The 27860-nt window shown below is 47.9% G+C and overlaps 1 protein-coding gene across 4 annotated transcripts in view; it reads left to right on the top strand.

Moving 5' to 3' along the window:
- The window catches only part of SAMD4A (sterile alpha motif domain containing 4A), a 205736-nt gene that overhangs the window by 175955 nt on the left and 1921 nt on the right, over nt 1–27860 (top strand). For all 4 annotated transcript variants that reach the window (XM_080916813.1, XM_080916812.1, XM_080916815.1 and 1 more), the window contains 6 exons: nt 4481–4790; nt 8043–8128; nt 13684–13802; nt 17773–17974; nt 18920–19046; nt 25384–25467. In XM_080916813.1, the coding sequence (XP_080772939.1) occupies nt 4481–4790; nt 8043–8128; nt 13684–13802; nt 17773–17974; nt 18920–19046; nt 25384–25467 (928 nt within the window). The remainder of the gene's footprint in view (nt 1–4480; nt 4791–8042; nt 8129–13683; nt 13803–17772; nt 17975–18919; nt 19047–25383; nt 25468–27860) is intronic.

The raw sequence follows: 27860 nt of genomic DNA, 5'->3' as shown, positions 1-27860 counted from the left end.
CAAAGAGACCACAGCTGTTTTGACGGGACCTTAAACCAAGACAGTCAAAGAAGGAGGAAACGCAAAACTCAGATAGAGGGGTTCCAGCAGTTGTTAGAAGGTTTGAGTCATATGATCTGGTATTTGGAGGACATATAAATTATAGGACTTAATGGGGACCTGAAGAGGAAAGGAGTATAGTTTGTTGTGGCACCTGTGGGACACCAAGGAGGAAATAGCAAGTTGGTGACCAGAAAGCAGATTGGGAGTTCCAACATGGCAGGTCATGAATGACCCAGACGTGAAAGAATTGTGTGTAACTGTAAGTGGGTGTCCCCAAGAGTGTGCTGAGTGACAAAAGCTGAAGAACAGCCTCTAGGGAGTGCTATCAGAAGGACCTTGTGGTAACAGAGGCTGGGCAGTAAGCTCTACCTCAAGGGACCAAAGAGGGGAATGGAGCAATTCCAGTAAGTTCCTTAAATGTTCCATGTACTGTGAAGAGCAGACATTGCCCCTGAACTGGTGATCAGCTGACACGCCAGGCATAGTGAGAAAAGGTCTCCAGAGAACAGTAGAGATTAAACTCAGAAAGCCTGATGTCACCTCATGATTGTATGATGAGGCATAAACAGAACTGTAGGCCTTGTGAGCTGTTCGAAAGGCAAGGGGAAAAAAAGAAAATCCAAAATGGAAGAGATTTTTAATATTAATATTTAGTAAGAAAATGCCTCCATGTGCTTTTTATACGTTGAACCTTTGCAAAATATTCCCAGATTGTGAAACATACCCATTTTCTTAGTCTACAGACTTGATGTTATCAAGTTTCTAGGGTGATGCATTCATTTGCTAGTGCAGGCAAACTCTCTCTCTCTCTCTCTCTCTCTCTCTCTCTCTCTCTCTCACACACACACATACACTCTCTCTCTCTCTCTCTCTCTCTCTCACACTCACACACTCACACACACACACACACACACAAGTTCTGTTTATTCCTATTCAAAGAGAAAAAAACTGCTCCTTGAGATGTCTGTCTTTTCTCCACATTCTAGATCTTAGCCTTTTGGTAACATTGGTGATCCTATTCTTGGCAACTGCTGCATAAAAATAGTAATTCAACTTGATAGTATTGAGTAGTAAATATTTCTAGGTAATAATGCTGTATACTAGCCAAACACATTAGGCTTTTTGCACACTACTGCATCTGGCCCTAGAACAACCTCCTCACACAGCAATCGGGACAGTGGCTTCTTATAAGAAAATGGAACTCAGAGGAGCACCCCTCATTAGCAAGTCACTTTGTGGTCCATGTTCAGAATCACCTTCCTTCATCTCTTGATGCCCCTCCTTTCATCCAATTGTCCCTTGTGCTGTTTGCTGGCCTTTTCCCTAAATGCAATACACACACACACACACACACACACACACACACACACACACACACACACACGGCAGGGAGAAGAGACAGACAAAGAGAGAGGCAACAGAGGAGAGAGATCATGAATTTGTAAGCCAGCAGGCCCACCCCTCTATTCCCTGAATCTCTGTCCTGTCCTCAGAGTATCTTGCCATATGGATCCAAGACTCGAGTCTCTCAGGGTAGGGAGGAGGACTTTTTTTTTTTATATTCCCAACCTACAACAGCGCCCAGCTGCTGTGGAGCATGGCTGTAGACTGGTGGGAGAACAAAGCTGTAGAGAACAGATATAGGTAGAAACAGGAAAGCTTCAAATTATCACCTCCTGGAGGGAAAGGATGTCCTGACATATCACGTAGACTCTGGGAGCACTGTGCTGCCCAAAGCACTCCTTCTGATTCTTTACACCTTGTTATTATCCGATGTCCAGGAAAGATACCAAACCAGTCGTTGTCCTTCTGGGGATTGCAATTTATCGGAAAAAAAAAAAAAAAACACTTTTTCAACTGCCCTCCTCGAAGGCCAGTGCTAGGTTGATGTTACTATAATTCCTTTCCTGCTTGTCCCTGAGAGATCTCTGGGGTGCCATCCATAGGCCCAAGTTCCTGTTATCTGCTTCCCCACAAGTCCTTGCTTGGTAGCTCTGAGTCAATGACAGCTTCCCTTTGCCTTTGTGTTTATAATGTAGGGCTACATTTGGGGATGGAAGGATCAATAGGGACTTGTCAGTGTGGAAAACTAATTCCCACAGGTTAAGGAGAACACTAGACTGAGTTCCATTCAGACCAACATTACACTCATCTGAGCCCTGGAGTGTGAACTTGATGTCACAAGGTACTGAGGCAGGGTCTCTCACTAGCCTGGAGCTCACCAAACAGGCCACACAGCCAGTGAGCTGCACAGATCTTCTCTCTTGTCTGGGGCTGCTGCTATACCTGACTTTTATTTTTATTTTTTATTTTTTGATGTAACTTCTGGTGATTCCAACTGACAAAACGAGCATTTTACTGAGACATCTCAGTATTTTTTCTCGGTATGGTCGCTCCACCACCCTTGTAGGTTACCACAGGAGGTATCCTTTGGCTATATCTGTTTCCTGGCAAACAATTTAGCTCTTAGTATAACCAAAATCTCCCTCACAAACCATGAAGCACAAGCCAGAAAGGGCTCTAAAGTAATTGACAGTGTCTCAAATACATTTGCTCACATGGTGACATTGGCCACCAAGATAACAAGGCAAGGCCTTGTGTGTCCCACCTGTCTCCCCCCCACATTTCTTCTCTCTTTTCCCTCCCTGCAGAAATGTGCTGGGCAGGAGGAAAACAGAGTGCAAACACTTTTCAGGTGGTTGAGTCAGGAGAGGCAGTAGGTATTCTTTGAATGTGGCTAATTTTGTGAGCCTGCCCTGCCCCTTTCTCAGAGAGTCAAGGTCCAAGGTCAGTTCCACACTGGGCCTAGACTCCAGGGAAGGTGGGAGCAATGAAAAGCACATGCTGAGGGCAGCACAGCAGGTTACCCGGTTACTGGCTCCTTAAACCACGGTGTTCCCAGCCAAGGGGCCAGACTCGGTCCTGAGCCCTCAGCTCAGAGGCATGTGTGTCAGGGTACAGGACTGAGACTCAGCCTGAGACTCCGGCTGAGGCGGGAAGATTCTGACTTCCAGGCCCACCCGATGCATAGAGGGAGAACTTGTATCCAAAACCTCAGCGTCGGGGGAGCAGAGGTAGTTTACTTAGACTATATGGTAGCTCTGAGCAGGCTTGGGATGTTTCTAGGGCTAATTAGAATTTCATTCCCTTCATAAATAAAATGTGTGGTAACTAGATCAAATCATAATCCATGCTTCATTTCCACATACAGCCTACCCAAAGAGCAGCATCCCAGCAGTTAAAGGGGTTTGGCTTGCCAGTGTCCACTGCCTGTCAGAACTGGGATGAACCCCAAGCATGTTCCCAGCAGCTTTCCTTTGTCCTGTCCCCTCATGGAAAGGTTGGGGTCAGAAGTGCTCTTGTTTCTTAACTCCGTATTCATTGTCACCATCAAGCCATTTTCTTCATACAAGAGGACCTTAGAAATGCTTTGGGACTTTGTATGTCAAGCTTTTAAAATCGTGTTCTTGCTAATCTGGGCTCTAGAGCTATGAAGTGCTTTATTTGTAATTAAGACCAGGATAGGCAGTGTTCCTTCTAGATCCCAGGGAGAACCAACCAGAGCTGCATTAATACTGCCAATGCATGGTGGCAGGGGCTCATCCTATCCCTCACACCCACATGGCCCCAGCTAGGACCCCAGCTACCTGGGCCTGTCCAAACCCCATCATCCCTACCAGAAACACTTTACTTTTTCTAACAAGTAATGCCCAGAATATAAAAATATATGCACTGTATTTGTGAGTGTATATGTGTGTGCACGCTCAAGTGTGCATATAGTCATGTGTGTGTATGTGGGGGGGAGAGGAGGGAGAGAGAGGGGGATAGGGAAAGAGAGGTGGTAGGGAGGGAAAGGGAGGGAGAGAGAGAAAAGGAGAGGGAATGAGAGAGGAGGAGGAGAGGAAAATTTGAACAAGAGGGGGGAGGGAGGGAGGGAGGGAGAGACTGTGTGCACGTGTATGTCTGTGGGGGGGGGATGAGAGGTTGTCAGTTGATGTCAGTTGCTTTCCTCCATCCTCCCCCATCACCATTTTTTAAATGGGGTTCTCTCATGAGCCTGCAGCTAGCAGGCCCTGCTAGGCCAGATACTCAGGGAGCCTGTCCCTCACGAGCCCTAGGATTACAGGTGAACATTGCCGGGTCCCAGCTTTACGTGGGGACTGAGATCTGAATTTAGATACCACGGGCTCTTTCACAATTGAGACATCTGCCCAGCCTCAGATATGTGTATACATGCAATTATCATCTACCAGTTCTGCTGCACATTAAACATGTCTTTCTTCAGACTACCTAAAACCACCTATGCCCTACTATACGGTCCCTGAGTTTTTATTTATAATAAACTTCATCTGTCCTGTCCAGCCCTGTCCTGTCTGGGAGCAGCTCTGGAGGGAGGCAGCTGCCCTAATCTCACTGAAGTCCCCTCTCTGTAACCCAGGACATCATCGAGGGTGGAAACCTGCGCATCCCCCTCCAGGAGCTGCATCAGATGATCCTGACACCCATCAAGGCCTACAGCTCTCCCAGGACCACCCCTGAGGTGCGCCGCCGTGAGCCCTCGCTGATGGAGAGCCCAAGCCCTGACAAAGACAGCGCTGCAGCAGCCACCAGTGCTACAGCCAGTGTGTCAGCCGGTGCCAGCGGTGGGCTGCAACCACCCCAGCTAAGCAGCTGCGATGGGGAACTGGCTGTCGCCCCTCTGCCGGAGGGGGACCTCCCGGGACAGTTCACCCGAGTCATGGGGAAAGGTACTCTTCTTTCAGGGAGCCCTAGCCAGAGGTCAAAGAGTCCTGAGGGCTGCAATGAGGTGGGGAGCGCTGAATGAGCTTCCATAACCAATAGGTGGCATTAGCACCCTACAGAAACAAGAGGTTTGCCCATCGGAGGTCTCAACTCCCGTCTGTGGACTAGGCATGCTGGGCCCTTACAGTACTGAATCTATTGGGCCTTGAACCTTCGGAGACAACAAAGTGGGACAGACACTTTTGAAAAAGATGCTTCAAAGTACAAAACCATTGCTCTACCAGTGGCCCCTCCCACAAGGCAATAGTGGCTTGGAATTGAGGAAGCCCCAGGCTTGGATCTAAAGCCCAGAGAGCACCCCTGCTGGACCCACAGGCCCTGCACCTCCTGGTCACTTAACTAGTTCAACAGAGACTGGGCCTGTCTTGGACAACTCTGAGTACAAGACTCTTCTATTCAGCCCCCTGGGTTTACACCCTTCTTTCATTGATCCACCTCACAGGATGCTCTGGTGCTCCTAGGCTGTTGGTTTGTGGCTGCTTAATAATTCTTGTGCACCAGAGGCTAGTACACCCGAGGTTTACCGTGGTGACTTAGGTTAGCTCCAAATACCCCATTTTAAAAAAGGGAAATCCAGGATGAGATAAACTGTCTACCAAAATGTACACAGTTCCTGGCAGAGTTGAGATTTCAAACCATAGCTTTTCCACCCCACCCCATAGTTACCTGGAGATCTTCTTAGTACCCCAAAGTAGATCATAACCAAGTTCCATGCGATGCCTCCCTTTTGCCACATTGATAGAGCCCAACCCCAAAGAATCGCCACCCCTATTCTATACCACAGGCAGACTATGAGTGAATTCCCTTTGGTTCCTAGTGATTGCACATAAGTCCCCCGTGTCTGAACCCAGGGCCCTACACATGTGAAAGAGCCTTAGAATTCCATCCTGTGTGGTCTCTGGGCTCAGCTTACTCAAGCAATGCACTGCACAACCAGCATGTGTATATGTTCAGCTTGGGCTGAAGCTCTCCTTCCTCCCTCTAGTTTTTTTCATGTTTGCTCCAATTTCTAACCCTCTAAATGGCAGCCAAGTATCCCCACAGGTGAGGCGGTCTGACAGGGCCTCAGGACTACATGAGGTGCCTTCCCATGGTCTCTGCAGCTCCTTCTCCTTGTCTAACTTAGGTCACACTTAGGTCACACTTCATTGCAGCCGCCTGCCTGCTTGGCTGTTAACCTCATTCATTAACCTAAGGCTACTGAGCCACTTTTAACAGCCACAGGGGCTCAGACCTGACTGATGGTATCATGGCACATGAGGCGGGAGGTGGTGCTCACACACACAGCCTGAAGCTGGATCCTGAGCACAGTGAGTCTCAACTAAACTGTGCCATGTCTTCAGGGCAGCAGAGAGCTAAATGGACCCTGTGGGTCACGCCACCTTTGAATAAATTGTGCCCCCAACATCCTTCACAAGACATTCTGATTATTTTTTAAAGTAGTAGTAAATACTAGTCCTTTTCCTTTAAGGAAGAAGGAACCATGTTTTGTCTACAGCCAAATTCTCACCCACAGAAGTGGACCTGTGTCTTGTAAATGAAGTAAGGGGTACCACCTCTGACACAGGTCTTCTAAAAAGATCTAAATCTGCTGAACTCTGGTGCAGGGGTGAGGAGGAGCTAGTGGCCAGAACAGGTCTTTTCAAACCCCTTCCCACCCCCAAGCTCTGTTGCATCTTGAGAGAGACCCGGCCCAACAAAGCCACCTGAGAGTGCCCCACGCCTATCCCGGTATGTAGGGATCAAGGTGGGGCTCAGTCTAGGGAGATTATTTCTCAGCACCACCCCCTTTTAAACTGGACCTGCTGTGTGAGAAGCCACACCCAGGGGACACAGTACACCAGATAAAACAGTAGAAAGTGAAAACCTTCCAGCTCCCACCAAAGCCACCATCTCCTCTCTGGGGACGGCTACTGTCGGATGTGGGGATGTGGTGTGGCCCTTTCAAAACTGTCACCCTCATGTGTGGATGTGTGACTATCCGTTCTGACACGGGTTTTACGATCCTTTCATATTTATTTCCGTAAACATTACATATTTGCATATTCATGTCAACACAAAAGCACCATTCTTTAAGGTCGAACACTAATCAACTGTGTGTGTGTGTGTGTGTGTGTGTGTGTGTGTGTGTGAACAAATTGCTTAACAAGGTTCCCATGGGTAGACATTGAGGCCATTTCTGTGGTATTTTTATAAACACTTATTCTGGAAGCTGTGTGTAGTGACATGGAATTGGTGGTCATTTGTGTCAGACACAGGAGGGACTCACATATGGTCCCCAGAACTTGAGCTTGGAGTGCATTGAGTGACAGACACCCAAGTCTCTGACTCCTTTTGCAAGTGGCCTTTATGGTAAGGTGGTAAGGGCAGTGTGCACCATGAATGTGGCCATTAAACCTGGAGCAAGTTTCGGGGTGGTGGTGGGGACGCCTTTAATTTCAGCACTGGAGATGCAGAAGCAAGTGGGTATCTTGAGTTTGAGGCTGCCCTAGCCTATAGGATGAGTTTCTGGACAGCTGGGACTACGCAGAAAAACTGTGTCCAAAAAAAAAAAAAAAAAAAAAAAGGCTGGGTGTGGGAGAAACCTAGTACATATGTGTCCTCTACCCACAGAGGAACATTGCTCCATCTTTTCTGGCACGTGTTTGAGTGTGTAGGTGAAGGCGTGTGTGGATAAATGTGCATCACATTAAGAAAATAAGCCTGCAAATGACTGAACGGCAGATTTCTTCTGCTACATGCACGCCTACATGCATCCCAGCCAAAATGTAGCTCCAGCCTTGTTCCTCTACACACAAACACCACTGCCTTCCCACCTACTGAGGGTGTATGGTTCATTCATAAAAATCGGGTTGTTTCCTCACTGTGGCAGAGGGCTCAGAAGGCTTTTGACGCTCCCTCGCCACCTGCGAACCCAAGAGCACTACGGGCACCGCTCCTCCTCTCCCAGAGCGTCTGTCTTCAGACCTGTGTCTGAGGGCTTAATATAGAATGCTATGACAGGAACAAGCCCGATGTTTCTGAGGGTGACGGCTCCTGTGGCAACTGAGCATTTGACTTCAGTGGAATGAAGAGGCTCCCAGAGCTTCTGTAGCCTTATGCAATGTCACGGGCGTCCCTCATAAGGTCTTAGTCCTTAAAGAGACAGAGGCTAGGAGAATGTGCAGTGTTCTGACTCATGGCTTCTTATTTCACAGTGTGCACACAGCTCTTGGTCTCCAGACCTGACGAGGAAAATATAAGCTCCTATCTACAGCTCTTAGACAAGTGTCTTGTTCACGAGGTGAGTAGCAACTAATTTAAACCTATGTCTCATTCACGAGGTGAGTAGCAACTGATTTAAGCCTGTTCCTGCTCTCACAGCTGAGAAATACTGTTCGGAGTTTCTGTGATGTGGTCGCTTTGGTCTCTGGCAACTTGTTTCTGACGAGTATGTGGCCATTAGTAATAGCTTTGACAGAACTAGGCTGTGGCCACCTCTAAGATTCCAAATGGGTGCCGCCTTGACATCAGAATTCTCCAGACAGAGAATGCTGATGTATGAGTGCCTGGGAAGAACTTTGAGCCCCAGAAGAATCCAGGTGACCAGATCTGGGTTAACACTCAGAACTGCCACCTAGACCTAGATAAAGTCTTCTTCACACTGCGTGATAACACACTGTGTCTTTTAGTGTAGAGAAAATGGTGGAGAGAGGGAGAAAAAGTAGAGACAAAGATAATGACCAGGGTGGATACGGCTGACCTGTTTGGATTTGTGGCTGTTCTAGAGCCTGTATTTGCCATCTGAAGTTTGGAAGGAGACTGAGGCAGGTAGACTCTCTGAGTGCAGTCTTCATGTAAAAGCTGGAAGACTCCTGGGTGTGACTAGGCTGGTGGGTATTTTTCAGCAATGCACAGGGAACGGATCCTGGGGCTCAGCCCCAGGCAATCAGTGGCTCTGTGGGTGCCCTGTCCTGATGAGTAATACTATAAGATCTAGATTAGGGAAAACATAGGGCCAGATAAATAAGGTAGTGAAGTCTTTTGTGGGGTTTTGATGTGAGGAAGAAATGGATAGACCCTCTCACATTTACTTGTTGGCAGTCAGAACTCTAAGCATTCAATAGCCCTCAGGGGCAGTCAGCACAGAGACCTGGCTCCCTCTGCCTTTCCATTCAGTCTCCCAGTGGCCCAAGCATCTCATGCCATTCTTAAAGCCTTCTATCCTGTGGTCCGATGCTCTCCACCCATCATATCCTCTGCACACCCTCCTGGGATCTGTCCCAGACAATCACTGCTTCCCTAGACTCTCACCTTGATAGTGTTTCCTCTGCAACGTGAACTCACTTAGCCCAGCAGCCCAGCCAAGGCCTCTGTCACTGTGAGCACAGCAATCAACCCTCTAGGTCATGAACTCAGGCATGCCACCCTCTAAGATAGTTACTCTAAAGTCCTATTGCTCAGCTGAACAGAAACAACTATTCCTCAAACCGTCCAGAACATTGTTAGGTCTTGCCTAACAATGGCTGGAGACCTTCCCTACCACTTTGTTTTAGTAAAGGACCAGACCATGCCCTGGAAGCTCCAACTGACCCTTGGCTGGTTGCAATCTTGATGTTACACTTGGTTTTGTCTCAGAAAAAAGATAGAAGGGAAAGCAAGAATTCTGTATACTTTTAGGGAGCAGTTAGGCCAAGTCCCTGGCTGAGAGACTAAGTACACTGGGGAAGTTAAACAGAAAATAGGTGTATAAGCTACTTTTCTCTTCCTGTGATCAAATCCCTGAATAAAGGCAACCTTCAAGGGAAAAAAAAAAAGTCTTTGTTTTCCACATGGGAAAGGTATGTGAGGCAAAAGCAGCTTCTACTAGAGGAGGCCAAGAGGAGCCTGAGACCACCCCATTTTTATCTCAGCACGACACCAGCAAACCAAGGAATGTTGGGTGAGAACCAGGATGGGTCTGTGACCCATTAAAGCCTGCCCTCACTTCTACCACTGAGACCAAGCCTTCAAAATGTTCTACAGCCTTCCAGAACAGCACTGCAGCAGCGTATTCAAATCCACGAGCCTTAAGGGACATTTTCCATGATAAGACCTCTGCAGAACTTCCCTCACATGGTGCCTCAGAGCCCAAAGATGGGATGGTGGGTGCCTAAGCTAGCACTGGAACCCAGGATACATCTTCTCCGGAAGTAGAAAGTTCTGTTTCGAAGCTGAGACCAGAAGTCCATCTGTGGCACTCTGGTCCAGGCTTGGCTTCTGAAGCTGGGGAGAAAATGGCTCAGTGCTTAAGAGCAGTTGATCCTCCTGCAGAGGGCATGAGCTTCCAGTAGTCACATTAGGTGGCTCACAACTCCCTGTGATCCCATTTCCAGGGACCTTACATCTATACACCTTCTTCTGGCCTCCATGGGCACCCATACAAATGGGTGCATACTAACATGCAGGACATTCTACACACACACACACACACACACACACACACACACACACACACACACACATTCATAAATAAAAACAAAAATCTTTAAGGAAAAAACAAGGCCCAGTTGCTGAGGACACAGGTATTGGGGTAGAATCTGGGGCTCTGCCCTGGAGGAGGGAGTTTGTGAGTGGTCTGGGGTAGGTGGTTCAGGAGAAGAGCTATGTTGTATAAAAGCACAGAGGGACCTGTCTCCATCCCCATGCCCACTATTATATCACTGAGGCTTCTAGACAAGAGGAAAAGACAGTTTTTACTTCAGCGCAAGCATTTTGGACCCAATGAGACCAAATAGCAAATGAGTCCAGCTGCCTCCATGGAACTGTGTCCAAGCCTCCTGGTTGGTCTTAACCTGGCCTTGAAGCATTACCCTGGCCCTTCTCCCATCCCATGTGCCCTCCCTGAGACCCCTGACCTTTCTCTGGGAGCCCCCAAGTACTCAGTGCATAGAGGACACAATGTGGTCCCATCTTCTGTTTACTAGAGACTACTTTCTTCACAGGCTAGACAGGTCTCATGGTAGGTTTCTGCCTGAATTCGGGTCAGATGGAGGGGTCTGCACTCTGGTATGGAAGGACAAGTGTTGTTCGAGACTTTGATTGTTGGCTGGATAATTTTCCACGGCCAAGGATTCCATGTTGGCATCACACACCTGTCTTGGGAGGCTTGTGGGCAGTTCAAGAGTGACAAGGTTTAGACCCAAGCCTCAGACAGTGGTCCTTTTCACAGCCAATCTCCTGTCCCCCAGCAGGTTTGAATCTGGAAGGTGTTCACTAAACAGAGACACCTCTCTTCCTAAGGAGGAAGGCCCCGACTCCCTAAGGTGTGGTAAAGTGAAGAATGGGAAGGGTCTGAGTTTTTACCTGTGATGCTAATTCACTTTGGTTCCTGAGTTATCAGACCAGCTCCTCCCTCACTCTCTGGATGTGGGTTTGGAGCAATCTGCTCTCTTCCCTTTGGAGTTTTGCACTCAATGTGTAAACTACAGGACCAAGAACAGCCATCTCTCTCCAAACAAACAGATTGTTCTGGGCAGAAACCCTGAGCTGGATGACTGATAGTGTCTGGGAAGTCAGCAGGCCTCCAATCTTCCTTCCCTGCTATGAGTCTCTGCCATTGGGCTGCCAGGGGAGGAGGTTGCTATGAGACAGCAGCCATTAGAAAGTTCCCTACAATGGAATGCTAGAGACAGAACTCCATTTTCAGAGGCCCCTGAAGCCAAGTGTGACATAACTTCATCTCACTTGCTCAGTGCCCACCAGCTGGGAAGAACTGCCCCCTGAGTAGCACCCCAGGATGTGGTCCTGTCCTGGGGATGAGGGTGTCCACACTGTATCCACTTAGATGCTGTGTACCACCATGGAGACATCATCAACATAATGGTGTCTGTGGGGGCCATCTGGTCTCTCACTCCTTTGTGACTTGGATAGTTGTCCTTCAGGCTCACTGCAGCTGGATCTAAGACCCTGAAGCCATTTGATTAGTGCTGCTATTGGAGTAAAGGTTGTAGCTGAAGACCTCTCAGATACCACCCCCAATGCACTTCACCCTCACAGACCCCTTTTGAGTAACCCTCAAATTTCCCAAAAGCACCAACTCTTCAGTTGACGTTTGGGTTCATGGATTTGAGCCTTACCCACCTGCCTTCCCATGACCCACTGGGCTGAGTCGTCATCCCGAAGACATCTCAGCCAGCACAACTGTGCTGGATAAGCTAATCTAAATCAGAGTCCACCTCCTGCCTTTATTAATGCAACAATGTCAGCCTTGAGCCCAGTTATAGGCATCAATGCGCATCCAACGGTCATCCCCTACAAAAGAGAAAGACCATGTAGAGAAGCCCCATGCTCACTTTCAAGTCATTAGCACCCCAACCACACAACCACAGGGACCTAACTGTGTCCTTTAGTTGGGTAGCTCTTCTCGAACATTTTCAGTTCTGAGAATCGTGTTTCCACAGCTAAGTGGTATCCTTTTGCTTTTATCCACAATGTTTTTTAGGATTTACATCCTTAAAAGATTAAGCATCCTCAGGAGAAAATTTAAGCTATTTTTTTCCCCGATGTCAAGAAACCTGTTTCCTTTATAGAAAGCAAGCATTTAGTCTGTTGCTCTGCAATACTTTGTTACTACTTTAAGGATCCCATGCCTTCTTGTCTAAACCACTTGGGGATGTTTTCTGTCACAGCTACTGCTGACCAATCTGTCCAGATGGTTTTCCCACACTATGTGCTCCAAAACTCAGCTCAGGAACTTGGTGGGGGCTCATATATGGCTTGGAACCCCCACCTGCTGGGATACTGTGAATCTACAGTGCTTGACCTGTGCAGTTTTACCAGGATAGTTTCTATAAACTGCCTGCTGAAAACCTAGATTATTCAGTCATGCTTTAGAGTATTAGAGCCCCCCCCCCATCCGCCTCGCTTAACAACCATGTTTTCCTTGGATGATTTTGATGTATTTGAATTTGAAAGTCCCTGTATTAGGGTCTTGGGACCCTAGGCTATGGTGAGTGCAAAGACTATATATCACAGAGACATAATATTGATGTGTGCTGTATGCTCTAGATGTATAGCTGTGTGCTCTAGACTGCATAGGTGTATGCTATAGATTGTGTAGGTATGTGCTCTAGATTGCATAGGTACGTGCTATAAACTGTATAGGTGTGTGCTATGTGCTAAAGATGAGATAAACATGTGTTACAGACACTAGGAAAAATGTCTGCCTACACTCCAATATTACTAGGAGACTTGAGAAAGCATTAGGTTTACCTTCTTCCCTCGACTATAGGCAAGGTTAAGGTCAGGGCTGGTCTACGTGTGGGTGGGAATTGGTTCATAGTGCCCAAAGCTGTTTAACTAGAGATCTCTCAGGAAAAAAAAAAGCCCTCAGTCACAGAATGTTGCCATTCTCCGAGGCCCTGCAGCCCACTCGAGTGACCACACACCATCAGGCAGATCGATTTTTGGAGTGGCTTAGAATTTCCATTGATTATGAAAATGCAGGGGGTGTGCAAAGCTAGAATATCTAACAATCAATTTTGCAGCTCATCCTCGGTTAACAAATAGGGTGCAGGAGGGAGTTAAACAAGGGGAAGATGGGAGTGGGTCTTCTGGAAATACAGAAAAAAAAAAAAAAAAAAAGAATGGAGGTTGTCAAAAGCTTAATGCCTGAACCAGATGCTACCAATGCCAAACAACCTGAATCTTCAGCACAGATGGTTCCGATTTAAGCTGACTGCTGTCTGGACCAGGTTGGAAACAGGTGGGGAGAAAAGGCTACTGTAGAGACATTGGCGTTTTCCTTTATTAATTGTATGTTTTCCCCTCTAATGCCAGTCGGCATCACCCATTTAAAAGTCCTGTTTGTTTTTGCAGGCATTTACAGAGACACAGAAAAAAAGATTGTTGTCATGGAAACAGCAGGTGCAGAAGCTCTTTCGGTCTTTCCCTCGGAAAACCCTTCTAGACATATCAGGATATCGACAGCAAAGAAAGTATGTTGGGATTTTGTTCTTTGTAGTACATGGCGGCTCGTTCTAGGCAGGAATGCAGCAGGCTGTCACTCCTAGTAAATGAGGACACCCTGTGGATTGGATACCAAATCACATTGCCCAAGCAGGTTATGGCAGGAGAAAGGCTAGTAGGAAGAACATTCCCACAGGAAGAGCTGAATCGGAACAGCTGTACCTCAATATTCGTAGTCAGAATGGTGATGCTCCTCTAGGTGTGAGAAGCATGAACTCATGACGTAATGGAGGCCAGCAAAACTCGGAATGCTAAGCCACAGAGTGGGGCTGTGGGAGGGCCTGAGCGGGGTCTTCTATCAGTGCCTTAACTGGTAGTGTAATGCCTTTCTCCCTTCTAGCTGCACAGGCTAATTATAGTTGGTAGCAGGATGAAGAGCCCGTGCTCATCTATTTTGGTCAGAGCTGCAGTCTAATAGTGGGGCAGGACCATTCTTGATTTTTCATAGTAGCTCAGCTTCTTGAATGCAGTTCAAAATAAGCCTGGTCACACTTCAGAACATGTTACCTTAATATGGCTGTTAACCGGCCGGGTACATGGGAAATAAGAAGTGAAGGTTACTTTAGCATAGAGATGAAGCAGGAGGAGGACTGGCCTAAGTGTGACTGGTGACAGAGAGGGTTTGGGGAAGGAGAAAGTGAGCATGCCAATTTTCTACAGAGAATCACCATTTTGTGTTACATCCCCAAACACAAACAGATAAATATTCATTTCTTCACTTGCATCTAGCAGGTTCTGAAAATCATTTCTCAGTGCATGTACAGAAGCTGTGTTGTTAAATTGGGGGGGCTCATTTGCATAAGTGTGCCTTAGCACTTGAAGGAAAGAAAGCCAGCTGGAGTTTGTGAAATGTCTTCATGACAGATTTACTTAAAAATTAAGACGTCATCCCATTGTAATACACAGCACTGTTATTTATTGTACAAACATTTACTTAGCAAATGCCCAGTGGTTTCTGAGCACTAAAATCATATCCGTTGTACCCGTTCAATTCATCCTCATGACAACCCTGTGAAACAGAACTGTTACTATTAACCTTAGTTTATAGATAAATTGATAGGCAGAGGCACTCAGGATATGGAGCAAGCTGGCCAGTGTATGCTGACCACAGAGCTAGGCGACTGCTCTGGTCATAAGCAGATGCACAGAAAGGACATGCCTACAAATGATACTACTGCCCACTCACCAGCCTCCAGCCCTTGGGGGTTCCAGCTCTGATGGGCTGCAACCCATCAGATCTGGAACCTGATCAGCAGCCTGAACGCAAATTAAGACCTGCTCCTCAACTGCCTTGTGCTACTACCAAGCACTCCATTCCCATGGGTGATGGAGACTCTGATTCCCAGGTGATGAGGTCTTCAGATTCTGTTGTGGCTCCAAGCCCTGCTGTACCAGTTTCTAGAGGAAGTCATTCTGAAGTAGAAGTTGAAGATGCCACTTTTAAGCTCCTCCCACTAGCAACTCATCCCCTGCCTCTGTCTGCCTTGGGTATGCCTGGCCCACCTCAGAGAGCTCTGCTGAGGGAGAAGCAGCGTGGTCAGCGCCTCTGCAGACTGGTGTGAGTGCATGCTAGGTCAGGGCCAGCCTGAGCTCTGCCAGGTCAGAGTCATTTTCTTGACTAGATAATAAATTCACCCACCAGTTATGGATGTTCAAAAGGATGGTGCCAAACCCATGAAACACATTCTTCTCTTCCCATTACCTCTGGGATATTTTTACACTGTTAATTTGTTTTGAAAAACAGTTTCTCCCATACAAAAGTAACCGCAGGCAAGCCCCTGCTTTAAATTATCTCACAAATCCCAAATTAATTGCTTCTTATTAATGTTATTTTTATCAAAGACTTCTCATGCATTTCAAAGAGAGGAAATCAGTTGGGCTCAGAAAAGCAGAGAAGGTGAGGCATACAGGCTGGGGCTGGGGAGGCTGAGGAGAGGAGCTTAACGTGCTCTTTGTTCTTTCTCGGGAAGCATAATCATTTCCCCAAACTGAGTGGTCCTAACTCAGAGCTCACTCAGCAGTAGCAACTCTCTTGCTGAAACTGACACCACACGTCAGGAGAAAGATAGTCTTTCAAAATTCTGCCTCCACTGTTGAAACCACCACCACCACCACTACCCCAGACCCTGGAATATTCTGAGCTTTACTCCCTTCTCCCAAACAGCTGAGTCCTAACTCTTAAGAATCTCAAGAGTGCCCCTAAGAGAGCCCTCTGCCCTTCATGTAGCTAGAAAATACAGCCTTGATCCAGGTCTGATTTTCTTGGGTAGTCCCAGCACTTGAGTGGCTGAGACAGTAGGATAGTTTGAGCCTAGCTTGCACTTCATAGTGAAACCCTGTCTCAAAAAAAAAATTTTTTTTACAAGCTACAGTGTTGCTTTTATGGAAGAACAGCACTCATCCACTACTGTTTTGCCTTCTAAAAATCCAGCCAAAGAGGGAAGTGAGAAAAATCTATTCACATTACATAAGGAGTCTTAGCCGATACTGATCTGCCAGGTGGCCCACACTCTGACTCCAGAACCCAGGGACCAGATCTTAACAGCCGAGGTCCACTTCCTGCTACTTTTTCAAGTTACCTCCCTGGAGTCTCTGATTTCATGGAGTCACTCTTAGTTCTCACCCTAATCCTCAGTTTTCCGTGAGGAAAGGAAAGATGAGATAAACAAAGAGACCAAGAACCGAAGATAAGAGCCTCTTCTTCGGAATGGAACCTAGAACAACCTTTCTTGGTCACAAAAGCCTGGGAGAAGATAGACTTCCTGGATTCCTTTCCTGAACCTTCTCTCCCTAAGAAATTTAGAAACTCTGGGAGCTTTTGCACTGCTACCTCAGACACCACCTCCCCCACACTCACATAAAACTGTCTCTGGCTCAGGAAGTGAGTACTGTGAAGGGCCCCCTGGACCTCCACAGGCTAAGCTAAAGTCAGTTCATCCACTGGGGCCTCCTCACAAGCTTGGAGAAAACTCCTAGCTTAGCAGCCAAGCGACCCTGCTCCATCTAGTGGCCGTTGTCTGAAACGCATGCCCTCTCCACCCTCCTGAATAAGTAAAGCTGCCTGACTCCCTTGGAAAGAATGTGCCGCTTCCTGAAGCCTCCCAGAATCCCGGGGCTGGTGGAGGCTTCTCCGCTGAGCTCATCCGACCCCACTGGGAGCAGCCTCCGGCGTGGACCAGAAAAGCGAAGCCTTGGTGAGGCCCGCCCTGCAAAGGCCGAGGGAACGAAGAGACCTGACTATCCTAGGTGTGTGTGGAGTCAGGTACACATACCAAGTGGCCTCGCATTTGGAGAAATTTCATGATGGCCCACTTTCAAACAGCATTTACTGTGAAAAACGCTGACTCCTTGCCTCGGGCCTGAGACTGAGCTGAGGAAGACACACACAGTCCTTTTCTTACAGAACTTATATTTCAATCCGGTCCTCCATCCAAGACCGCTTACAGACACAGCCTGATCAGAAATGAACCACGGACAATGGAAGGAGCGCTAGACCGGAACAGGTCCAGTATTGATGCTGACTCTAGTATGTTGTGTGGCTCCTTGAAAGGCACCATATGCCCTCATGCACAGATCTACAGGTTGGACGAGACAAGAGTAGGAGAAGGCAGAATATTTGGGCTCCCCTTTTGGGTTCTTATTTGAGTGCTGCCCCCTGCTGGCTCTGTGTCGATGGCAAACTTCTCAAGCTTTCTGGGTTTTTCTAGCTATAGATTAGGAAGCCTTCATGGGGTTGTCATGTTGGGTCAGAGTAGTGAAGGCTTCAACATCTAGCATGTGCTGTTGCTTTTAGATATGAGGTACGGTTTCAGTCACAGCCTAATATTGGCACCCTCAAACCTCTTAACTGTCAGTCCCAAAGAGGCCCCACTGGTAGCCTGGACGATGTAGGGCTGAAGCATGCCAGAACCTCTGGATCCCTTCTCTTTGTTCTCACAGCCGTGGCTTTGGGCAGTCCAACTCCCTCCCGACAGCCAGCTCTGTGGGCGGTGGCATAGGTAGACGGAACCCGCGACAGTACCAGATCGCATCGCGGAACGTCCCTTCAGCCCGCCTTGGTCTCTTGGGCACCAGTGGATTTGTCAGCTCCAACCAGCGCCACGCTGCTGCCAACCCCACCATCATGAAACAAGGAAGACAGGTTTGTCTTTAAGGTGTCCCTAGCCTTGGACAATCTCCAAAATGGAAAGAGAGGGCCCCAGAGGATCTAAACCAGGGGGATAGCTCAGCCTATGCTTCCCAGGTAACCTCTGTTTGTGTTGTTTCCCTGGAGACTGAAAAACCCATGCTGTTGCTTGGGAAAATTAGTCCTATGTGGGCCTTTGTAGACAGGCATGTTAGGGCTACTTCTGCTTGATCTTTGTCCTGCCTCAACATACCCCAGGACCTGCCAGGTCTCCCTTTGACTTTTCCTCACAGTCCCAGCTCCAATGGTGAGTCCACAGGATTGTTTGGGAGGTTGTCTCTTGCTGTAAGACTGACAGTGACCTCTCTGTCCCCTGAGCCCAACATTTGCCTTTCCCTAAATGTTTGTTTCCTAACCCCTATTGGGACTGGGGACATACAAGCAGACCTGATGGGAGGTTGGCTTTAAAATAGAAAGGCTTCACCAGGAGGGGGCTGGTGGCAGTCCCTCCCAATGGGAAGGGCATGCCTGAGAAGCCCAGATATCAGTCCTAGGCGAGGTCACCACAGGACACATGAGCTGCATGATGCAGGCCTGTTGCCAATACTGTCTTCTTTTCTCCTGGGTGTGGAGTAAACTTGGGGACTCTTGAAAGAAAGTCAATCAAGAGTCCTAAACTCATTGTACTGCTTGCTACAAGCATTTCTAAGACACACCCCCTCCCTTTAAGCAGCAGGAGTAAGAAGACTTCTGGAATGGGGAGAGGGAAAAGGTGGCCAGGATAAGCTCAAGCTTAAAGCAAGGCCTGGTAATGAGCTTCAGACGGGCCAGTGTAAGCCCAGTGTAAGCACAGTCTTTCCAAACTCTCCTGGGGTACCTGCGGGAGTTCCAGCTGGAGTTCTGCTTCCCCACTTCCCCAGAGTCTGGACTAATGCCCTCCTCTTGTATTTCCCTCCCTAGAATCTCTGGTTTGCCAACCCTGGGGGCAGCAACAGCATGCCCAGCCGCACCCACAGCTCCGTCCAGAAGACCCGCTCGCTGCCCGTGCATACTTCCCCACAAAACATGCTGATGTTCCAGCAACCAGGTAGGGCCTGGCTAGCTCACGTTCCCTTCCCTCTCTCTTCCCTGCTGCAGGAGGGAGGCCAGGATGCCAGAATAGATGCCCTGGTGACCCAGCCGGAAAGTGCTGAGCCTCAACTGTCACCACACATTCTTTAGAGCTGCCGAAAGCCTTTCCTTTTTTAAACCATGCCTTGCCAGTAGAGGCTGCCTAGCAGGGAGCCAGAGCCTGAAGTCCCAGCATGGGTTGCAATCTGATGGGTATCTTTCTGATACTTATCAGATATCTAGATTCCTAGATTGATAAAGCCAGTGATAGCTATCTTTGGAAGAGATCCATGTGAAAGAGAGGATGGGGGAGAAGAATTATACACAGAGTGGATAAGACAATGAAAGAGGAAAAACCTGAATGTTGGCATCACTATGGAGTTGCATTGGAAAACAGAGCCATTGTTTCTTGATTCAAGAGTAACTTGACATAGTGGATTCAAGGCCCGATGGGGAGACATGGCCTCCTAATACAAGCGATGTTAATTCCATGCAGCAGACACATCTTTGAAACCTTTCTCTGTGTAGGCACTCACTCTATACTCCAGACTTGCACAAAACCACCTGAGCCATGGCTGCATCTATCAAGATGTCCCCACCCCCAAGGAATAAACAAGAGGTTCACCCTGTGTTTGGGTTATCTCAGCCACACCTCATAGCCCTGTGTCCCAGAAGCAACAGTTTACAAGGTTTTTGATTTCAGTGGTCCTGCAAATCTTTGAGTATTATAACTCTAGACTATACTGGGCTTCCCCCTCCCCCTTTCCCCATAAAGGTTTTTTAGTTTGTTCCCCCCCCCCCATGGATGTTGCAAATCTCTCCTTATGGCCTTTAATCCCTCATAATGGCCAAAACACAGCAACAATACCTACCTCTGGTTTCCTCATTGCCAAGGGCTCTCTCCAGGATCTGCCCACTCACACTCAGCACCTTCTAGGTGGCTCCTCTGTGACATGGCCATGCAGCGTGAGGTGGATCAGACCCATGACCCAGAATCCCTCAGTGAGGAAACAGGAAGCTGTGGAAAATCTTTGACAGAGTGTGGATTCCATCTTTACACAGCTAGGAGTAAATCTGAGCAGAGAATGAACTAGAGATGGGAACCCCAAATGAGTTCAAGACATGTTTTTCTCCCAGCTTCTTAACGTGTGTAAGCATCCACTTAAAGTCATACTCTCAACCCCTGAAAACTACCACAAAGTCTAAAAAGGCATGACTTTGTGAACTTCAAAATAATTGCCTTCCAAAGGAAGACTATCTCTGGAGAATATGGAGAAGCACCCAGGTGTATAGCCAGTTCTGCACAGTCAGAGCCTCTCGGGGACCCATGGTGGCTTTCTGCTTTATTTCTACCTGGAGATAAAGGTGTCAAGTGTGTCTTGGTTCCCTTGGGAAGGCCAGCATATCACTGCCGACTCCGTCTACTAGGATAAGGAGGAACATTCAGCATGGCCTTCTGGAGTGAGAGGGAAAAGTTCTGAGACACCCAAGAATCCTGGAGCTCACCACACCTGTAGCACCCAGCAAGAATGCCACATTGCCCAGTGGCGGAGTCCTTTCCCATCTTTTAATCAAACTCAGACATTGCTTAGGGAGTGATCCTTCCTTTTGGAAGCAATCTTGTTTCTGTTGAGCAGGGCTCAGTTGCCCTTGGGCTTAAGTCGGCGATTTTAAGGTATCCTGATGTTTAGAGGCCGTTGAAGTTTCCTTACTTACCAGGAGCAGAGAGGCCCGGTGCAGGCTTTTCCACAGGAAAACCACAGACTGGTTAGAACTCACAAGCCTGCATTCTGGAAATGACACCCTTCACTTGCACAAAACTGCATGCAAAGAAAGCACTCTTGAGCCGGAGTACCTGTGCACAAGATAGCAAGATTGTACCTTTCAACAGCACCATTTCCTCTTGTGAACCCTGCCTTATACATCAATCCTTCCCTATGACTGGGGTCCTTCATCCTAGGAATACTGCATAACTGGAAACGCAACCCTCTGAGCTGTGGTCCTTCGTTTCCTTCTCAACATGATGCCTTTAAGAAGAATGGGGACAGGAAGGCTGTCACTAGTGTCCTGAGTCCACTGTGGGAGTGAAAAGGACCTACTGTGCGACAAAGGCCAGATTAGGAATCATTCAAACTATGTGGTGAATTTTGTTCTCCACCTTTATAATAAACTTAAGCAAACAGCTTGGCCGTGGTTTAAAGACAGGAGGTAGGGGAATTGGCCAATTTTACCCATCCAAGAATGCAATTGGGCAAACCCCCTTCCTGCTCTGAGAGTCCACCTGGGCAAAATGGACTAACATTCCATAGATGTTTGGGTCCCAGAGGATGGCTGCAACACAAACTTCCCACCATATCCTCCCCACCATAACCCTCCCCCATATTCACCTTCCATACCCCCCCCCAGCAACAGCAACGACATAAGGTACAGATCGTTATACTTTCCTGGGGCTAGCCTTCCCACCCCTCAGTTCTCTGCATCCCACCTGGGTTAGACCTTTTCCTTATTACCATCTCCCCTTTTCTTCTTTGTTCTGGGTCCTCTGTCCCTCCAGCAGTGAGGGATACACTTGTAAACACACATGAAAGACCTATGTCCTGTGTGTCATGCTGGTTTCCTAGAGCACCCAACCTGCTGTGTGTCCTTAAGTCTGAGTGGAATTGTACCTCACAGACTGTGCTATAAAACCTCACATGACACTGAGCCCAGCCACCGCTTCTGCCTAGAACAAGCCAGCTTAGTTTTTAAAGGACTCTGTCTGACAGAAGTCCCCTAGGAGAGATGCCCAGTGGCTCCTTTCCAGAATCTTCTGAGATTACAGTACTCAGGACATGTGAGACTTCTGAAAAGGCCCAATTTATATTGCAAGTTGGGTCTAGAGAGGTAGATGGCTCACTGGTTAAGAGTTCTTACTGCTCTTCTAAAACACTCAAGTAGGAGGGTTCTACCACCACCACCTCCACCACCACCACCTCCACCACAACCACCCCCATCACCTCCACCATCTCCACCATTACTACCTCCATCACCTCTACCACCTCCACCACAACCACCACCACCACCACCACAACTACAACCACCACCTCCACCACCATCACCACCACCACCACCACCACCACCATCAGGTGGCTCACAGCCTCCTGTATCGCCAGCACCAAGGCATATATGCCCTCGTTTGGCCGGCATGGGCATCTGTATTCATGTGGCATATATCACACAGACATACACATTACATAAAATTTTTTAAATAATCTTTTTCAGTTTTAAGTCTACCTTAACCCTTAAGCCATAACTTTCAGAATCCTCACTGAACCCAAGAATAACCTAATGATGAGAGAAAAAAGAATTTCTGGTACAGGTTTAATATTCATTATCCAGGGTGTTTAAGACCAGATGTGTTTCAGATGTCAGGGGTTTTCAAATTCCAGAATGTTCGCATAAACTTCACCCCAATCTGAACATCTGAAATGCAACCAAATTCAAAGCATTGGTAGCATTGTGTCCATGTGGAAAGCTTCCAGATTTTGGCTTTTTCCAGCAGCTCCACGACGGAAGAAACAGACTTACTGGAGAGAGCAGTGAGAGAGTCCTTCCGTTTGTCTGACTGAACCGTGCAGTGCTGGGATGCCTCTGAGACCCACCTGCTAACATGTACCTCCCAGTCTTGACTGAAGGGTGTTAGCTCGAGACAGAAGCCCCCATCTATCTGATCAGCCTCTCTATCCGATGCGTGCGGCAAGACGCCATCGGTCTGTTTTCATCAAGTGCACAATTAAAGTCACACTGTGTAGTCACACTGCAGTGTGAACATATGGGCTTCACCGAGACTTGGAATTCTTCAGCTCTGCTCTGTGAGTGATGGGGTCAGAGTGAAGAGCTGAGACAAAGATTCAAGCAAACCAGCTTCCCACCTAAAAGAGCAGCCACGAGGTGGCTTGGAGACTCTGGAGCTGAGAGCCCTGTGTTTTTCAGCCTCCTTCCTGGAAACTCACAATCCTGGGCCTGGAAAATGGCATTTTGCTGTGCGTTGGCAAGAACTCCTGCAGCTGAGACTCTTCTCTCCAAATGTCGAGCGTCTTTATTTATCCAAATCTCTCCTCAGCGTTTGTTTAAGGGGAGCTCGAGCGAGTAAATGCGCTCTTCCAGTGAGCATGTGGATGGCTATAATTGCTGAAGTTTGTTTTTTTTTCCCTTTCCATATTTGCTAACTAGCTATATATAAAATTCTGTTTCTATTTTATAAATTTCACACCCCAAAGGCTGCTAATTTTTCCGTGCATATGATTTCCACATGAATGGATGAAAATACAAAAATCCTCTTCTCCAGGGATGGTCTAATTGCCCCAGCTCTTCCCTTAGCAGCTCCTAGGGAGGCTCAGGAAAACTCCTCCCATCCTCTGGTTCCCACCTTCCGTAGAAACCTCAGAGGACTCCACCCACCCAGGAGTTGGCCCCTTGTCTTCCAAACCTCATGGATTCCGCAACTTGCCACAGAAAGGTCACTGTCTGTGCTTGATGAGTTTCATATTGACCAGTTCTGCAAGCCCTTCTCTGAGAACTTGCAAGGATGGAGATGGCACCTGCCTTTGAATCAGCTGACGGAGGGAAATACAGTTTGCAAGAGAAGAGCTTTAAAAGTAATGGCTTTTAATGATTGTGTGTGGGTGCTCATGGCCAAGCGTGAGTGTAGAGGTTAGAAGAGTCCTTTCATACGGAAGTAGCAGCAGCATTGGGGCGTCCCAGACACGGGAACACACCCCTTGCAGCACATGAACAGGACTTCTTTTCTGCCTCTGTCTATTGGATGGCCACGGGTACAAGAGAGCTCTAGATGTTTTAACAGAGACAGATCTAGACAGTCAGACCACTGTAGCTGTCTGCTAGGTGCTTAGATTCCATAGGAGGGGGGACAAAATGGAGTTAACACCGAGTTTCAGACAGAAAGAGGAGCTGCCTTCCACAGGGGACAGTAGTGCCTGAAGACAGAGGACACCCAGAGGTTCGAGAGCCATGCATTGTCTGTGATTGTATGGAAATGAGTCCTTGCCATAGAGGGAGGGTCTCAGCTCCACTGAACAGTGTGCTTGGGGACTTGAAAGTGGTGAACAGTCATGGCAGGCAGAAGACATAGGTCTTCTCCTAGCCCTACGTTTCCTACCTAGTTTTGATTAGCTACCAGTATTCTTGAGCGCCACGGGGAACTGAGTTTGTTGGGCAATAAAGGAGCTGGTATAGCAGAAGCACCAACACAGTTCCTCACCCGAAAGAGGAATGTGCTGAGTTGGGTATATGGTACCTGCCCCTCACCATAAAGCAGGATTTCACAGGCTGGGTTCCATACTCAGTGACTATTGCTAAGCCATGCCTGACTACACAGGCCTTAATCTATGAGGGGCAGATGTGTGAAACCTTCGGTGTTGATGATTCAAAGAAAGAAAAGGGGAAAAGGATGTTAGAGGAAGGTGTTTTCAAAAAGACAGTAGAGGCTGCAGTAATGGCTCTGTGGTTAAGAGCATTTACTGCTCCCTCAGAAGACCCAGGCTCAGTCTACAGCAACCTTTTCAGGCTTTTGACATGACCTAACTCCAGCTTCAGGAATCTGATGCCCTTTCCTGGACTCTGTGACCACTGAAGGCATATAAACAAAACAAAACAAAACAAACATAAACCTTTGGGGTTGAAGAGAGGACCTAGCACCCACATAAACTGTCTGTAACCCCATTTCCAGGGTATCTGACACTCTCACACAGAGATACATGCAGGAAAACAAAGAGAAACAAACAAAAACAATGCACATAAAATAGAAATAAAATTAAACAAGAAGAGGAGGAGAAAGAAAGGAAGAAAGAAGGAGAGAAGGAGAGGAGGAGGAGTAAATCCTAAATTATGGAGTCAGGGAAAGACTAAGCCAGGGGAGTATTTGTGGGTGGGCAGACACTGTGGCAGAGAGAACAGCAGGGCAGGGCTCTGGGGAAAAGAGGGTTTGCGATGGAGCAGAGGAAGAGGGAGTGTTGTGAGGACAGGCCTGTAAGGAGGCCTTGAATACCATTGCTGAAGTTGCCACTTAATTTTGTGGAAAAGCCATCACAGGGTCCGAGCAAGAGTGACCTGTGACTGGCTATTTTAGTCGTGAGTTTGCTTCCAGCTGCCTATGTCTAAAGACCTCAGAGGCGGTTACTCGTCATGCTGGTCTTGAAGGTCCCCTTCATCCCTCCTAAGGGGAGGCATATCTATCCTGGAACCAGGTGACATCATGGATACTTTTTCCTTGTCTTGGGAGTCTCAGTAACCAATGTGCCCTTTTCTTCCCACAGAATTTCAGCTTCCTGTGACCGAACCCGACATCAACAACAGGCTGGAGTCCTTGTGCCTCAGTATGACAGAGCATGCCCTGGGAGGTTAGTGTGTCTTCCCCATACACCGGGGGAAGCTTAGGGAATGGGAAGGAAGTAAGGAGGTCTGACAAGACAGGAAGCGAGCAGCCCTGAGGTGCCAAGAGCCCCTTCTCTGCAATCTCTATTCTCTCTTTCTTTTCTGGAAGATGAGTCAGGGAACTGGAGGCCCGGGGGGACCAACACCATCCCCCGAGCCCTGGAAGCTCCATCCCTCATACACACTGAAACCCCAAAGCAGTGGTCCCCGCCAAGTGCAGGAGCTGGAAGCTCAGACATACACAAGGTCTGGTTTCCAATAGGATCATCCCCCAAGGCACTGGATGTGTTCCTGCTCGGCACTGGATCCTCCAGTCTGGGCCAAGCATATCCCAGCGTGCTCTAAAAATAGAATTTTTGAGACAAGGATCCCTGCTTGTTTTTCTAGCTCCCTGTCACAAATGACTTGCATGAGACTGGAGCCCTAAGCTATTTGAGTTGCCCTTTTCCACATGACAGGCACAGGCTGCATATATTCACATGCCCGAATTAAAGCCAGTAGCACGCTCCCTAAGCACGTTCACTAATGTCATCAGCCTGAGCTGCAGTCCCTGCTATGCCTGTCTTGGGAGCTTCAGTGCCCTCCTGGGCCCGAGCTTAGGGCCTCCTCCCAGTCCTGCACATTTCTGGAGAACTGGCAGGAACTGAAGAGTTGAGGTATCCTCCCTCCTGCCACCCATTTCTGTTCTCTTTCTCATGAAAGCCTCTGGCTGCCACGAACCTTTCCAACATCCCTCTTCTGCCTGGATGTACCTTTGTGCCCCAGAAATGGACCACCTGAGATCTGGGCCATTGCCACACTGAGGGCCCAGCTGCGCATGGTCTGGTAGCGATGGATAAAGAGGTCTATGTCACCTGCTGCTCCTGAAAGCCTTGTCCCCAGTTGTTAGGAGGGAGTTCAAGGGCCCCAGGGATATGATGGTTCTACAAGGCTTCAGACCGTACAGAAAAGACCCACTGTTCCATCTCTCTGGTCACTCTGGTCCTGGCTGTCTCACAGCATCTCTAGGAGCCGTCCCCAGCTCCTCTTCCTGCTGTGTCCACAGTCCCTAGGTAAATAATGGGAGACACCCAAATAAGAACCAAAAAACTATGGTGTGGCATTCAACAGTACAAGTGCCCATAAACACACCAGTCGGAAGTCTGCAGCCCAGTGTGCTTCCCACTGCCTCTGAGAGTCAGCGAGGAAAACTGGCCTTCCCCACAGGGCCTGATGGACCTCAAGGAGCTGGCATTTGGAAGCTCTTTTAAATGGTTAAGTACTGCCATTATTGTCATTGTTGAAAATGCCAAATACTCTTTATTCAGGGAAAGTTTTCATTGAACAGTTTTTTTTTTTTTTTTAAGAAGGTTCTTCTATTTTCACAGACTACCTCTTGGAACTGACAAGTTTTCATCTTGCTAATCTCCTAAACCTTTTTATTGCTATGGTTTTCGCCTGCCCCCATAAGCCCCTCTTATGGGTAACCTCCTCCTAAGTCCTTTCTGAGGCTGAGGATGCAAATCAAGTTGAAGGTGGCCCAGCCTCCAGTGCAGGAGCGCTGTGGTCTTCAGCAATGGCAGTGTCTCGGGTCCCAGGAAAGATAACCTCTCTGGGGACATCATGCAGACAAATTAAGTCGTTTTATAGGAAGACCAATGGCAAGAGGAAAAGAAGAGTAGTAGCAGTTTCTCTGGGGCTGGAGAAACAGCCCAGGGGGCAAGGTGCTAGCTACACAAACATGAGGACCTAAGTTCAAATTGCCAGAATCCATGTGAAAGGTCATGTATTGTAGCACGTGCCTATACCCACTAGACAGATGGACACAGGCAGCTCCCTAGGGTTAGCAGAGTTGCCAGTCTAGACACATAGGTGAGCTCTGGGTTCAGTAGACTATCTCAAAAATAAGATGGAGACTAAGGAAGACAGCTGATGCTAACCCTGGCCTCCACACACAGACACGCTCACTTACATAGTGTGCACATACATGCACAAAAAAGAGCTATGAAATGAAGAAAAGAAAAAGTCCCTGTGTGGTGACTCAGGGATGCAGGGAGAAGGCACCACGTCATCTGTATCCCAGATGACCATCCACCATGGTCCACAGTTCCAACTTGGAAATGCTTTGGATGTCTCTGCTCTTCTCTGTTTCCTTGGTAACTGCTGCCCTTGCTTGTCAAAGCCCCCCTTGCTCTTAGCCTTCCTTTCCTCTCTTCTTTCCCTGGGGCCCTTGCAATAAAACACAGAAGGATGCCCAGGTAGAGGGTTGTGAAACTTTTATCAGGGTCTCTGACTTTTGCCTATGGTGTGTGACCTCAGGTGTTTGGAAAAGATGATTCTCCAAGCCTCTTATAGAAGGTATCGGGAGCTACTGTTAGAG

The sequence above is a fragment of the Micromys minutus genome, assembly GCF_963924665.1.
Source record: "Micromys minutus genome assembly, chromosome: 5".
Taxonomy (NCBI): domain Eukaryota; kingdom Metazoa; phylum Chordata; class Mammalia; order Rodentia; family Muridae; genus Micromys; species Micromys minutus.
Note: the sequence above shows the minus strand (reverse complement) of the source record. Positions and strands in the feature narration are given on the sequence as shown.